This window comes from Mastomys coucha, unplaced genomic scaffold (genome assembly GCF_008632895.1).
Source record: "Mastomys coucha isolate ucsf_1 unplaced genomic scaffold, UCSF_Mcou_1 pScaffold12, whole genome shotgun sequence".
NCBI lineage: Eukaryota > Metazoa > Chordata > Mammalia > Rodentia > Muridae > Mastomys > Mastomys coucha.
The window spans coordinates 14,526,202-14,540,806 of NW_022196894.1; the positions used below are offsets into that span (position 1 = coordinate 14,526,202).

General features: G+C 43.6%; 1 protein-coding gene and 2 pseudogenes across 5 annotated transcripts in view; 2 read left to right on the forward strand and 1 right to left on the reverse strand.

The window, feature by feature from the left end:
- The window catches only part of Med15 (mediator complex subunit 15), a 74,558-nt gene extending 63,601 nt beyond the window's left edge, over positions 1–10,957 (reverse strand). For 2 of the 5 annotated variants that reach the window (XM_031363299.1, XM_031363300.1), the window contains exon 1: positions 10,761–10,957. In XM_031363299.1, coding sequence (XP_031219159.1) covers positions 10,761–10,828 — 68 coding nt within the window. In that variant the 5' untranslated portion in view covers positions 10,829–10,957. The remainder of the gene's footprint in view (positions 1–10,760) is intronic. The other 3 variants (XM_031363298.1, XM_031363295.1, XM_031363296.1) reach the window with 2 other exon arrangements.
- LOC116085668 lies at positions 2,071–2,446 on the forward strand (annotated as a pseudogene).
- Positions 10,958–13,346: 2,389 nt separating the features above from the next.
- Positions 13,347–13,686, forward strand: LOC116086312 (annotated as a pseudogene).
- The last annotated feature ends 919 nt before the right edge of the window (positions 13,687–14,605 follow it).

Genomic DNA, 14,605 nt, shown 5'->3' on the forward strand with positions numbered 1-14,605 from the left:
AAATCCGCCTGCCTCTGCCTCCCAAGTGCTGGGATTAAAGGCGTGCGCCACCACCGCCCGGCAAGGAAAGGAATTTTAAGAGCAGAATAGAAGCCCAGACACAGTTGTAGATACCTATAATCCCAGCACTCAAAAGACTGGTGTTGGAGTATTTTAAGTTTAAGTGCAGCCTGGGCTACACAGCAAGACCCTGTCTCAAAAGGAAAAACAAAAAGATTTGGGGATGCAGCTTTGTGGTAGCATTGCCCAGCAAACTTGCCTAGTCTGGGCTCCATCTCCACTATGCCACTCCTATACTTGGGAGGTGGAGGCCAGAGGTTTAGAAGCTCTTGGTCAACCTGCTAAGGTGGGCATTTTGAAAATAAATAAATAAGTAAATTTGAAAGAAGAGAGACATATTCATTATGGGAGGTATCTTTTTTTATTTGTTTGTTTTTTCGAGACAGGGTTTCTCTGTGTAGTCCTGGCTGTCCTGGAACTCACTCTGTAGACCAGGCTGGCCTTGAACTCAGAAATCCGCATGCCTCTGCCTCCCAAGTGCTGGGATTAAAGGTGTGTGCCACCACCGCCCGGCTGGGAGGTATCTTTAAAAGTAAAATAATGTAAAGAGAAAAAAGAGAAACTAATTGATAGTTGGAGCAAGCCCTTTTAATCCCTCTGTCTCTCTAGGATTAGGTGTCTATTGCCTTACCTATGGAACACATAATGAGTTTACACTCTCCTTGATTATCTTTTTTTTTTTAAGACAGGACCTGGTAATTGTGCAGCCCAGGCTAGCTTTGAAGTCCTGGAATTGCAGCAAGTACTGGAATTGCTGACACACATTTCTCAATAGGTATGGTGGAACACATTCAACAATGGAAGGATTTTTTTTTTCAAGACAGGATTTTTCCGGGTAGGCTTAGCTGCTGTCCTGGAACTCACAATAGTCGCAATAGTGTTCCAGTGCCAGGAGATAATAGACTCCAAGGGTACCTGTACTCATATGCTCCCCCCACACACACACAACTTAAAAATAAAAATCATAAAAAAATTAAAAAGCTCCATCCCATGATGTACTAGTGAGCATCCTCATTTCATCGGGGTATGAACACTCTTAGATTATTTCTTTGGAAGAAATGAATGAAGAGGTGAGCAATTTAAGATTACTAGAATAGAGTGTTGCCAGAGGGATTCTAGAAAAATGGTCTGTTTTCAATTTATGTGTCCCAAGCTGATTTAGTTGGTTGGCCAACATTTTCATGTGTTACTTCTGTCTTTACCCAAGCTAACTACCTAATAGTAAATCCCAGGACCACAATACCTCAACAGGCTCAAACCGGTGCTCACAAAATGTACTTCAGACAGACTCAAGAATCCTGTGCATTCTAACACTCTGCTAGATGGGAATGAATGGTTACTCCATAAGCATTCATGTTGTTCCTACCCTACAAAGTTGAGACTCGTGGGAAACAAGCCTTCAAGCAATCTCATATGAAATGCCTTCTCTTCACTGACTTTCAGGGACAGCAGAGGTCAGGACAGATGGCCCACTCTCCTGGAAGAGCTGCCCAGCTCAGCCACAGGAAAGATGGGTCTTTTAGGTAAAACAAACTAGGCATTCAGCAGTCTAGGAAAGAGTAGGGCAGGCAGGTACAGGCACTGGAAGCAGGATGAACCCTCAGGAGTTGAGTCTACAAGCAATGGACAGCACTAAACATATCTGGGACATCAAAACAGCTGAGGAGAAAAGGTAGAGTTCAAAAAAAAATAGGCCATGGGGTCTCTGAACTGTACTGCTTGGCTCTGTGATTTTAATTGCCCATTTGAACCTTGGAAGGGTCACTAGAATGCCTTAAAAATTTCCCCTTGTGTATCTAACTGAAACTATTAGTCTAAAGAATGCTTAAATGGCTTCTTCCCAGCCAGTGACTGTAGCAGGTATATAATAACATACCCACAGTCCCCAACCTCAGAATGGCTAATAACCATCTTCAACTAGCCAAAGCCTTGGTTGCCATCAAGCAACTACAGAAAGATCTCTGGTCAGAAAATGAATATAAGATTCTCAGCTTTCCAGCAGCTGCCAAGATGGCTAAAGTGGAGCAGAAAAAGCGGCCCCTCCCCAAGTCCACCTACATCGAGTGGACCTGGACCAACTGCAGAACATGTACAACACCTGCAGCCTTTGGCAGAATCAGCACTCACTACTAGAGCATCTGAGAAAAGCCAAGAAGGAGGTACTACTCATGGGGAATTCGAAGGTGGAGAAGACCCTTCTGAGGGACAAGATCATCCTGCCCAGGATGGTCGGCAGCATGGTGGATGTGTACAATGGCAAGATCTTCAACCAGGAGGAAATCAACCCAGAGATGACCTCAGCAAGTTTTCCATCACCTACCAGGATATGAAGCACAGGCCTGGTATGGGTGCCACCCACTCCTCCCACTTCGTTCCCCAAAAGTAGTGATGCTTAATAAGGAATGTCAGCAATACTAGATGGGTGGGTAACTTGCAAAAAGTTCATGTAGGGCTCAGCCTAAGACAAGAGGTCAAAGATCATTAGGAAAGTAGGTGTGGTGACTATAATCCCAACATTTGCAGGGTAGAGAAAGCAGGATCTAGAATTCAAGGACAGCCCGGGCTGCATGAGACTCTCGACCTGCTCCCCCATGTACCAAAAAAAGGTATTAGACTCTAAGGCCTATTGAGATTTTCTAAAATTATAAATGGGAAGCTTAGTAGCAGCAGGCTCTTCTCTAAAGATTTCCACTTTACTTGGCTGTAGATAATACCTTCTGTCTGTGTGGATGTGGGACCTGTCAACAATAAACTTGGCCTTGGACTATAGCTTAAGTAGGAAATAGGAGATGGAACATCTGCCAAGTAGAAAAAATTCTGAGATAGTGCCAGGCACAGGAGATTTGCCAAGAAGATATGATGAGACAGATACATGGTACCTGAGCACAGGTAACCAGCCACCTGGCAGAATGTAGGTTAAAATAAATGGGTTATTTCAAGTTATGATCTAGTTAGAGAGGAACATAGCTATATGGCCAAGGTATCTGTAAATATAGTTTGAGTGTGAGTCTTATTTTGGGGAGCATGGAGCTGAGAAGTAGGACCAGACCTAACTTCTACATTTTGAGCTTCCCCTTATCCAGTTGCATGAAATGAACACAATCTTACTCTCCCAAATATTAAAAGGGAGAGTAATTTGCCTCTAATATAGCATGATCCAATAAACATCCATTTGTACTATGGAGAGAACTAACTATAAACAGCAATGACCTCTTCCTGGGCCTGCTCCCTTGTCTAACTACTGGAGCATGCTGGCTGCCCATGCCTATAACCTTAGCATCTCAAGACCAGTTCAAAAATAACTCCTTCTACTCAGTGCTATCCTATCTCAAGACCAAAAATATATATATTAAAAAAATAAAAAATGAATAAAATAAAGGAAAAAAGAAAAAAGAGGTACATGAAGACAACATTATCAACTCAACAAGCTGGTGTGGTACATGCACTTGGGAGATGAGACAGGATGATCATGAATTCGTGGCCAACCTTTATTACTCAATGCACTCAAGGCTAGCCTGGGCTACATGAGATCCTTGTCTTTTTTGAGACAGGTCTCTGGAGGTTTGAATATACTTGACCCAGAGAGTAACACATTAGGAGGTATGGTCTTGTTGGAGCAAGTATGTTATTGTGGGGCTTTGAGAGACTTTCCTCCTAGCTGCCTGGAAGCCAGTCTTCCGTTTGCCTTCAGAACAAGATGTAGAACTTTCAGCTCCTTCTCCAGCTCACTGTCTGCCTGCATGCTGCCATGCTTCCCACCTCGATGATAATGGACTGAACCTCTGAACCTGTAAGCCAGCCCCAACTAAATGTTGTCCTTTATAAGAGTTGCCTTGGTCATGGTATCTCTTCACAGCAGTAAAACCCTAGCCAAGACAGTCTCTCTATGTAGTTCTGGCTGTCCTAAAGCTCAATGTGTAGACCAGGCTGGCCTCAAACTCACAAAGATCCATCTGTGTCTGCCTCCCTAGTGCTGGAATTAAAGACATGTGCTACCATGAATAGTGAGACTTTGGTGCTGAGATAGATAGAGAGAGAGAGAGAGAGAGAGAGAGAGAGAGAGAGAGAGAGAGAGAGAGAGAGAGAGAGAGAGAACACTACAAGTGACTGTCTGTCTGCCCTGGACCTATAGCATGCTCTGCTTGGCCCTCTGACACTTTACCAGGACACAAATACAGACTACCTTTCCCTAGGTACAGCTATTCCTTCCTGTTTAGAAATGTGCTACATTAAAGACCACCAGAGATAAAAGCCCCAAGAGTAAGATGAAAGACCTAGAATTCGTCAGTAGGGGAAATTTTCCCTTGATATAAAGTTTATGATTATTTTGTGTATTTATTTATTCTATCAGTTTTTATGTTCTCAAATAAGTGTTCAGTTTATTAAAGTTCTTGCCAAGAGGGAGGAAAAAAGAACAGCTTAACAGGAGAATGAGGAACACGGAACATGGAACGGGCTAGGAAGATGGTTCAGTTGGTAAAGGCCTTTCTGCAAAGCATGAAGACCTGAGTTTGATATCCAGCACTGAGGTACAAAGCTGTGTGCATGTTACAGTAAATCTCCAAATATGCCCCAGCAATGAAAACACAACTCAATTAATATGAATACAAGTTATGTGCCTAGATTGGACAGATCTACCACTACACTGCTCTGAGGCAGTGGTCTGTTCAGGCAACCTGCAGGAGATATGTGTTTTGTCACATAGACAATGCCCCAAGCTCCCAGCATTCTAGCTTGACCCTACCCCCAGTCATTCACCACAGTCAGGTATGCCCCTCCCCATAACCAGATAGCCCTGCCTCACACAATACAAGGGGCGGTTTGCCCCCTCCTCTCTCTCTTGCTCTCCTGCTTTCTTGCTCTCTTGCCCTCCTCTCTTTCTTGCTCTCCCCTCTTTCTTGCTTCCTCTCTTCCTCTCTTGCTCTGTTCCTTTCTTGCTGTCTCTCTCTCTCCTTCTCTTCCTCTCTCCTTCCTTTCTCTCCACATGGCCAGCCTCTTTTCTTTTTCCTATAATAAAATATCTCACAAGTATGCATTGCCTCCTTTTAACTAATGCGTCACACAGTCCTGGCATTGGCAGCAGAGACCCAGGCCATCTCACTACCACCTTATGAGACCCCTTATAACTTGCAGTTTCTCTAGGCCACGTGCTTCTGCTCTGCTTTCCTTCCACCTCCTCCTCTGTTGTTCTCTCTCTCTCCTTTTCTCCCACAACCTTCAGCTCTACCTTCCCCTACTTCTCTGCCCAATCACTGGTTCTCACCTTTCTTTTATCAATTAAGGTGGGAAGAAGGTTTACGGGAAATGAGTGCTGACTCATTTCTTGTTTGTAGCCCCTCACTGGAGAATGGAGTTAACATTAAATATAATTAGCCCCAGGCTATCTGTAACATGTGCAAGTGTACATAATTCCAGACCTGGGAAAGTGGAAATGGGGGCTTGCTGACAACCTGTCCAGCTGAATCAGTAAGCTCCAATTTAGTGAGAGATCTTGTCTTAAAAATTATGATAGAGAGAAACTGAGAACAATATCAATTTCTGGCTTATACATACACCCAGAAAAGCTGAGAAATGACTGATAATGCTCTTGCATTCCTTACTGCTTATGTATTTGGTGTGACCCTACTCAATGTTAGGCCTGGACAAGTCAGAATATATGCACACTTGTTTTCCAAGAGCCTGAAGACCAGGGATATGCAAACATTAATCCAAAAACCCCTCAAGGAAAGCTCAAGCCCCACAAAACCCTGCTTGGCAGGCTATAAGAATGGTTTCTCCTGTGGTTTTCCAGGAAGTACAGGTGCTTCATTAAAATCAATAGGAACCAATCAATCTTTTTCTACCTACTCTCCTCTTCTGAGTTCCTTTAAATGTCACTGTATTCCACTACCTGGGCTTAGGGATTCCACCGTCACCAACCCAAGCCATACTATCTCTACCCCTGCAAGATAGAGTTTTCTGCCCAGTCCCCAGACCCTACAAAGCTCACACAGAAGTCTCTTTACTGCCCCTCTCAGCATTCTTGGGAGACAAACTAGACTAGTATCATTTCACAGATGCAGGACCTGATTAGAAAGGTCAGCAGTGCCCAAGGTCACAAAGCCAATGAGAAGGGGTAGATTCCAGAGTTTCACAACACATAATGGTCACTGTAATAGGAGAGGTTGATCAGGTGGTCCAGGAAAATACTGCTTCCTGTACTCTTCATGCTGCAGAGGACTAGAGTTCCCTGAGAAACTAAAAAGGGCTGAATTAAAGTGGGGTGACCCACTTTAGATGAAGGGACAGGGAAGGATCTGAAGTATTTGACACCAAAGCAGATATCTACATAAAGAAGAGCTGCTCATGACAACAGTGGAGAGAATCTTTAGTCATAATTTTCTCAATAACCTAAGTACTCGGTAAGAGTTGTTTTAAAAAGACAACAGGGGCTAAAGGTACAGATCAGTAGCAGAGCACATGCAAGGCCCTGGTCTCAACCTCCAGCAAGTAAAAACAAAGAAACAAAGGAAGAACTTTGAAAGTTAAAGCAGAAAGACAGAGACGCTGGACCACAGGGGAAACTACAGAACAATAAACCAGACTACAGGACAGTAGACTGCCTGATGAAGGCATCAGGCTACACTGCCCTCGTCTGTGCTGTATAGGAAAGGCTAAGAAGCCTAGACTCCAGTTAGAATTGTCAAACTTGCTTTTTCCTCAATTAGAGATGCTTCTTCACCACTTGAACTTCTCAGAACCTTCCCAGTGTTTTGGTCTGTTCCCCACTCCCCAACAACTGACACTGAACCCAGAGCTTCATGAGGACTACATAACGATCTACTGAGCTACTCTCTCAACCCTAGGCTTTCATTATTCCTCATCTAATATAAATCACTATGGTTTGAAGTGCTTCCCCAAATTTAAACAACAACATCACCACTGGAGGAAGTCAGAACTAAAGATGTGTAGATTAGCCCGGTATAAATCTTCTTAAACTCTATCAACACAGGAAATCAAGTCACCAGCAAAATAAACCCTAGAGAGAAAACAAGCAAACCAAAGAAGTGAAAATACCCAGTAAGTGTGGTTAGGGTTTTTTTTTTTTTTGGGGTTTTTTTTTTTTTTTTTTTTTTTTGGTTTTTCAAGACAGTTTCTCTGTGTAGCCCTGGCTGTCCTGGAACTCAGAAATCCACCTGCCTCTACCTCCCAAGTGCTGGGATTAAAGTTGTGTGCCACCACTGCCAGGCGTATGGTTAGTTTTTAAATGTCTACTTGACACAGGTGACAGTCAGCTGGGAAGAGTGGAACCTCAAGGAGAATATGGCTTGCAAGCCTGTTGATTAGTAATTGATACAGAGGGCCCAGTGCATTGTGGGCAGTGCCACCACTGGGTAGGTGGTCCTGGGTTGTAAAAAGAAAAAGCAGCCTGAGCAAGCCATGGAGAAAAAGCCAGTATGCAGCACTCCTTCACAGTCTTTGCTTCAGTTCCTGACAACAAGTTCCTGCTCAAAATAAATATGTATGATTTGTTTTGCTTTGAGACAGGGTCTCTCCACATAGTCCTGGCTGTCTAGGAACTCTCCTTGTAGACCAAGTGGGCCTCCAATTCACAGAGATCTGCCTGTCTCTGCCTCCCAAGTGCTGGGATTAACAGCATGCACCACCACAGCTATCTGATTTTTATTTACTTTTTTACAGTTCAAAGGTTTTGCCTGCATGGATGTTGACTGCACCAGTTTATGCCTGATGTTCACTGAAGTCAGACCAGGGCTGAGGAACCTTTGGAAATGGGGTCATGGATGGTTGTGAGTCACCTTGCAGGTGCCTGGAATCGAACCCTGGTGCTTTGTAAGAGCTACAAGTGATCTTCACCACAGACTAAATCATCTCACCAGTCCCTTGAGCCTTGCTTGAGTTCCTGACTTGGCTTTCCTTGATGAGGTTTGGGAGGGGCGGGGGGTTGGTGATAAAGTATAACATGAAAAAACCCTTTCCTCCCCAAGTTGCTTTTGGTCATGGTGTTTTTCACAGCAACAGAAAGCAAACTAAGATACCTTTACTCTTACAAATCAACCTTTGAGGGGTTCACTCAAATGTAGTAGACAAACGTTGCCCCCTCCACAAAGACACACAAGCCCCAGTCTCTGGAACCTGTGACTATCTTTCACTATATCTCAAAAAAGGACCTCATAGATGTGATTAAAGATACAGACAATAAAATTATATTCCATTATTCTAAACTGCTCTGTGAAATGCACAGGATGTTCTCTAGCTGAATTTGGAGAGTGTCAGAAAAACCAACCAATGAGAATAGGCCACAAAGAAAGCACAAGATACAGTCAATCTCCAGGAACAAAAACTGGCCCCTGATAAATGACCAGGAGAGAGGGTACCTCAGTCTTACAAGTGTAAGGAGTTGAATTTGGACAGCAACTTGAATGGAATTGAAAGTTGATTCTGTCCCCAAAGGCTCCATCAAGAAGTGCATATTGCCAAGCCGGGCAGTGGTGGTGCACGCCTTTAATCCTGGCACTTGGGAGGCAGAGGCAGGCGAATTTCTGTGTTCGAGGCCAGCCTGGTCTACAGAGTGAGTTCCAGGACAGCCAGGGCTACACAGAGAAACCCTGTCTCAAACAAACAAACAAAAGTGTATATTGCCAACATCTTGATTTCAGCCCTGGAACTAACACCCATCAAATCTTACATGAGCCTCTAACATGAAAAAGAAAAAAAAAAAAAAGATCAAATATAATAAGTCTGTGTTGTTTTAAGATGCTAAATGCATGGTAATTTGTTATTACAGCAAAACAAAATAATATACAAGCAGCAATATCTTACCGAGGTAGGAGGCACCTCAGTACTCACAAGGCAGCTGTGTCACGGTGTACCCTGTACACTTCAGTCTTCCCTCAGACCTCAGATGCTTCTGCAGCTCTCCCCACTGTCTGTGATAATGACCTGCTCTTCCAGATCCACTGCACTGGGCTTTCCCAAAGAAACCTTGCCCTGGGGCTCAGATCATTTCTCAAGACTTCACTTAGAGATAACTTAAGTACATCAATACTGCACTTGTGGGCTGGAGACTTGGCTCAGAGGTTAAAAGCACTCAGCAATTGCAGAAGACCCAGGATTGATTCCTAGTACTCACAGGGCAGTTCATAACCACCCGTAGCTCCAGTCCCAGGTACTCTTATATCTTCTTCTAACCTCTGAGATCATCAGATATACATGGCACACTTATATACAGGCAAGCAAAACACTCATACAAATAAATCTAAAAAACATAAGAAACCAAACACTTGATTGCTGAACTGCCTGCAAAACCACCCAATGGTTATTTGTGGTGGTACCAAGCCACTGACACAGTACCTACTCCCTCCACTGTACTGATGCATCCCTGCTTCAGCCCACCGCTTCACTCCACCCCGCCCCCACCCCCTCTATCCAGTTAGTCACCAATTGTCCACATATTCATTCCCCTTTCTCTGGAATCTGCCTTCCTCTTTCAAGTTGCAGCATTTAATGCTGGTCTTTATGACCTCTGCCAACTAAGTCTTCTACAACCAACTCATGCGACCATATGCTCTAAGTGAAAAAAAAACCGAGCCCCACCAACCCCTCCAAAGAAAAAACTCCCCAAATTGCCTATTTGGCCTCTCTTGGGTCCCTAATTCATCTCCAGGGACTTGGAGGCCTTCCCAACACTAATGCTGCATCACCTCAAGGCAGACCACATGTAAGACACAGGCACAAGTTGTTTGCCCCAAAAACCCAACACTAACCATGCCAGTATCTGCTTGCTCATCCTCATGATATATCCTTGACTACTTTGCTTCAAAGACCCAGAACTCTCCACCTACAGCAGTCCATCGTGACGCTTTCCCGATCATCTGCTGGGAATGGTAGCCTGTCACCCTCCTACTTTTCTCTCTAGAGCTCAATCTGTCACCTACTCTACGAGGTTGTTCCAGTCTATTCAACTGACACTTTAGCACCCACAAAAATGACTGAGCACTGGCACAACTGTACTGTCTCTTTACCGACACACAGTACCAACCCTCAGGGAAAAGGCTGTGCCACAGGCAATTTTCTAAACACTTCAGGAAACTCAGTAAAATGGCTAAGTGAAATAAACACTCAGCAGTCCTACGTGGGCAGAGGGCATCCCTGCCCTTCACTCCCTAAGTTCCCACAGCTATTTCCTGCTACCCTTTGGCCAAGTTGACACACCTTGTGGAAGAAACGGGTGCACTCTTCGGTTCCCATTGCCTACAACCCAAACACATACCAATTTTCCAATTTTATCTTCCTTCCAGCCTCCTCCAACTCACTGATGTGGTTTTCGTTTTATTTATTTATTTTATAAAAGAAGCCATGGGGCACCCGGGTAAAATCTCTGGCTGCCTCTTTCTGTTTCTATATTCGGTGCGAATCGAAGCAAAGGAAAATCTGCACTCAAGCACACAAATGACGAGGCGGCTCAGGACGATGACTCACTAGCCAGGGCTGCTGGGTTTGCAGAGTTCGATCCCAGAAAAACTAGCCAGCAGTCTCTGTATGCCAAGATAGGCTAGGGAGACCCTGGGACGACCCCTGCACGGCTCCGGCACCCAGCGGACGCCGCAGGTTCTGGCCAGGGTCAACAGCGGGTCTAGCCCGGCCTCCCCCTCCCCGCCGGGAAGGTCCGACCACCGGTCCTTGCCCCTGGCCATACTCACATTTGGCTGACCAGCTTCTGCCGAAAGGCGGCGCTACGCCAGTCGGTTTCCTGTCCCGAAACGTCCATGCCCGGAGCCCCCTACTCGTGTAGCCCAAGTCCCTACCGGCCACCCCGGCCGCCGCAGCCTCTACCACAGCGACAGGCCCGAACGCGGAAGCCAAGCGATCCCGCTACTGGGCCATACCGGAAGTACAGGGAGAATTGTGGGAAATGGAGTCTTGCTTTTATATACGCATGCGCGCCACGCAGAGCAAAAGAGACAGACAGAAAGAGAGAGACAGAGAGCGACAGAGACAGACAGAGTCACACACAGAGACACAGAGAGAGACAGACGAGAGACAGAGAGATAGAGATAGAGACACAGAGAGAGACAGAGACACAGAGACAAAAGACACACGGACACACACAGAGTCTACACATATTTTGTTGTCAGTGTTGAGATAATTACTAATGTATAACACATCTTTTGGTATTTTAAATACATTTGCTATTTTAAATAAATTTGGTATCGAAATATTGAGATTTTAATATCTAACATATGTTAAGTGTATGTAAGTATATGTACATTCTATAGTCTTGAAAATAAAACTAGTATTTCACCAACAAGCAATGTTAGGTTTAGGATCTCTGCTCATAGAATCATTAAGCTCCAGATTTAAAAGCAAAAGCCAATTTCTGTTCATGCTTTCTCTATGGTTCATACTCCTTACTTCTTAGTGGCTCATCCCTTAATACAAGACATTTTGATCTAAGTGGATAATTGTTGCTGTGCTTATGTGTCTTGAGTTCACCTTTCAATGTTTATATGATTTCAGTTTAGAGTAGCAATTATAAGGTAACTAACCAATTTTGTAACTCTTCATTTTTTCCAACAATATGTAAGGCTTCATTTAACAACTTTGTTTGTCGCAGCACTTGGGAGGCAGAGGCAAGCAGATCTCTGTTGAGTTCAAGGCAACCTGGTTTACATACTGAGTTCCAGGTCAGCCAGGACCTATGTAGAGACACATTGTCTCAAACAAACAAAAACAAACAACTCCCCAAAAGAACCCCAAAATAAATAAATAAATAGACAAATAAACAAATAAATAAAAGTACATGTGTTTATTTTTATAGAAGAAAGCACCTTTTTTTGTTTTGTTTTGTTTTGTTTGTTTTTTGTTTTTTCAAGACAGGGTTTCTCTGTGTATCCCTGGCTGTCCTGGAACTCACTCTGTTGACCAGGCTGGCCTCGAACTCAGAAATCTGCCTGTCTCTGCCTCCTGAGTGCAGGAATTAAAGGCGTGTGCCACCACCGCCCAGCCGAAAGCACCTTTTTTTTTTTTTTCTTAAAAAAACTTTCGACCTTTTGGAAAGATCTTAAATAAATACGAATTAAAAACTGAGTGTGGGGTCTGGAGAGATGGCTCAGCAGTTAAGAGCTGACTGGTCTTCCAGAAATCCTGTTTCAATTACCAGCAATCACATGGTGGTTCATATCCAATGCACTGTTTTGGTGTGTCTGAATGTCTGAAGACAGCTACAGTGTACTCGTATATACATAAAATAAATAAATAAATCTAAAAAAACCCTGAGTATGGGGGCTGGAGAGATGGAGCATTGGTCTGTTGCCCTCTTCTGGTGTATATGAAGACAGCTACAGTGTACTCATAATAAGTAAAATAAATAAGTCTTTAAAAAACTGAGTATGACAAACCTTAAAAAGAAAATTTAAAACTGCCAAGCATGGTGGTGCAGGCATAGTGGTGCACAACTTTAATCCCAGCCCTTGGGAGGCAAAATTTGGCAGCACAGCTGGACAAAGCTAATTCAGGTTCTTTATCCAAATCGTTTTTTTTTTTTTTTTTAAGAATGGGAAAGCCAGGCTTGGTGGTGCATGCCTTTCTTTCTCCCTTCTTCCTTCCTTCCTTCCTTCCTTCCTTCCTTCCTTTCTTTCCTTCTTTCTTTCTTTCTTCCTCTCTTTCTTCCTTTCTTCCTTTCCTCCTTCCTCCCTCCCTTCTTTCTTTCCTTCTTCCTTTCTTTCTTTCTCAAGATCTATTTATTTAGCCAGGCACTGATGGCGCATGCCTTTAATCCCAGCACTTGGGAGGCAGAGGCAGGAAGATTTCTGAGTTTGAGGCTAGCCTGGTCTACAGAGTGAGTTCCAGGATAGCCAGGGCTATACAGAGAAACCCTGTCTTGAAAAAAAAAAAAACAAAAAACAAAACAAAGCAAAAAAATTTATTTATTTATTTATTTATTTATTTATTTATTTATTATGTCTATGAGTACACTGTAGCTGTACAGATGGATGTGAGCTTTCATGTGGTTGCTGGGAATTGAATTTAGGACCTCTGCTCTCTCTGGTCGGCCCCGCTCACTCTTGCCCTGTTCACTCCGGCCCAAAGATTTATTTATTAGTATAAAGACATTGTAGCTGTCTTCAGACACACCAGAAGAGGGCATCAGATCTCATTACAGATGGTTGTGAGCCACTATGTGGTTTCTGGTATTTGACTCAGGACCTTCGGAAGAGCAGTTAGTGCTCTTAACTGCTGAGCCATCTCTCCAACCCCCTTTATCCAAATCTTAGATTCCCCAAGCCATGTGGTCAGAGACTTTGACACAGCTCCGAAGCTTCACACAAAGAATGGAAGATGTCTTGCACCCACAAAGATCTCAATTGAGCATTACAAAGGTGAGAGGCAGCTGCCGGTCCATGACAAAATCAACCCAACCATGTCAACATGGGTAAGCTCATGAAGATAAATAGAAGGCAGTTATAGTTCAACAATAATCAAGGCTTCTTCCTATAGTGACCTGGCACAGCATGGTCACTGGTGAGCATGTGTGAGCCTATCTCCAAGAGTAAAAAGAAAGAAGACAACTTCTTGTACATGGTGTATGCCTCCCAGGTGACATTCAGATCCACATTAGCTGTATAAGACTAGAAAAATGAACCGGGCAGTGGTGGCACACGCCTTTAATCCCAGCACTTGGGAGGCAGAGGCAGGCAGATTTCTGAGTTCGAGGCCAGCCTGGTCTACAGAGTGAGTTCCAGGACAGCCAGGGCTACACAGAGAAACCCTGTCTCGAAAAACAAACAAAAAACAAAAACAAAAACAAAACAAACAAAAAAAAGACTAGAAAAATGCCTAATGTTTGTTAAGCCCTTACCAAAGGGGTGGGGGAAGGACCATTCCCAGTAGAGTCTAGTCTGCTTGCCACTCGTAGCTGCACACAGGCACCCACCTAGGGTGTTAAGAATCCTTATCAGGAAGAAATGAGCTCCATGCAAACACATTCAGCTTGGAAACTCATCTAAACTAGGCTATATTGTTTTCAAACTTTAGAAAGTTAAAAATAAAATACTTCACACTCTAAGTTGCCAAAAACACAAAAAACAAACAAAGAATAAGTTCACAAACTGACCTTAGTGGTGTGCACCTTTAATCTGAGTTCCAGGGCAGCCAGGAATGTTACACAGAGAAGCCCTATCTCAAAAACAAACAAACAAACAAAATACTACAACAACAACAACAACTACTACTAATACTACTACTAATACTACTACTACTAATAATAATATGTTCACAAGGTGCAGTGGTTTCAATGGCAGCAGTTTGCCTATTCTGATAATCTAGTCACGGATAATGCAGCTTCTTCTATTTTTTTTTTCATTTATGTTCAAATAATTTTTTCCTTTATTTTTATTGTTATTTACATGTCATATGGTGTCTCCTTTCCCAGTTTCCCCTCCAAAAAACAAACAAACAAACAAACAAAAATAACAAGGACAAACCCCTGTTGCCTCCCCCCTCCCCATGCTTGCCACCCCACCCTCTCCCACTTATTGGCCCTGGC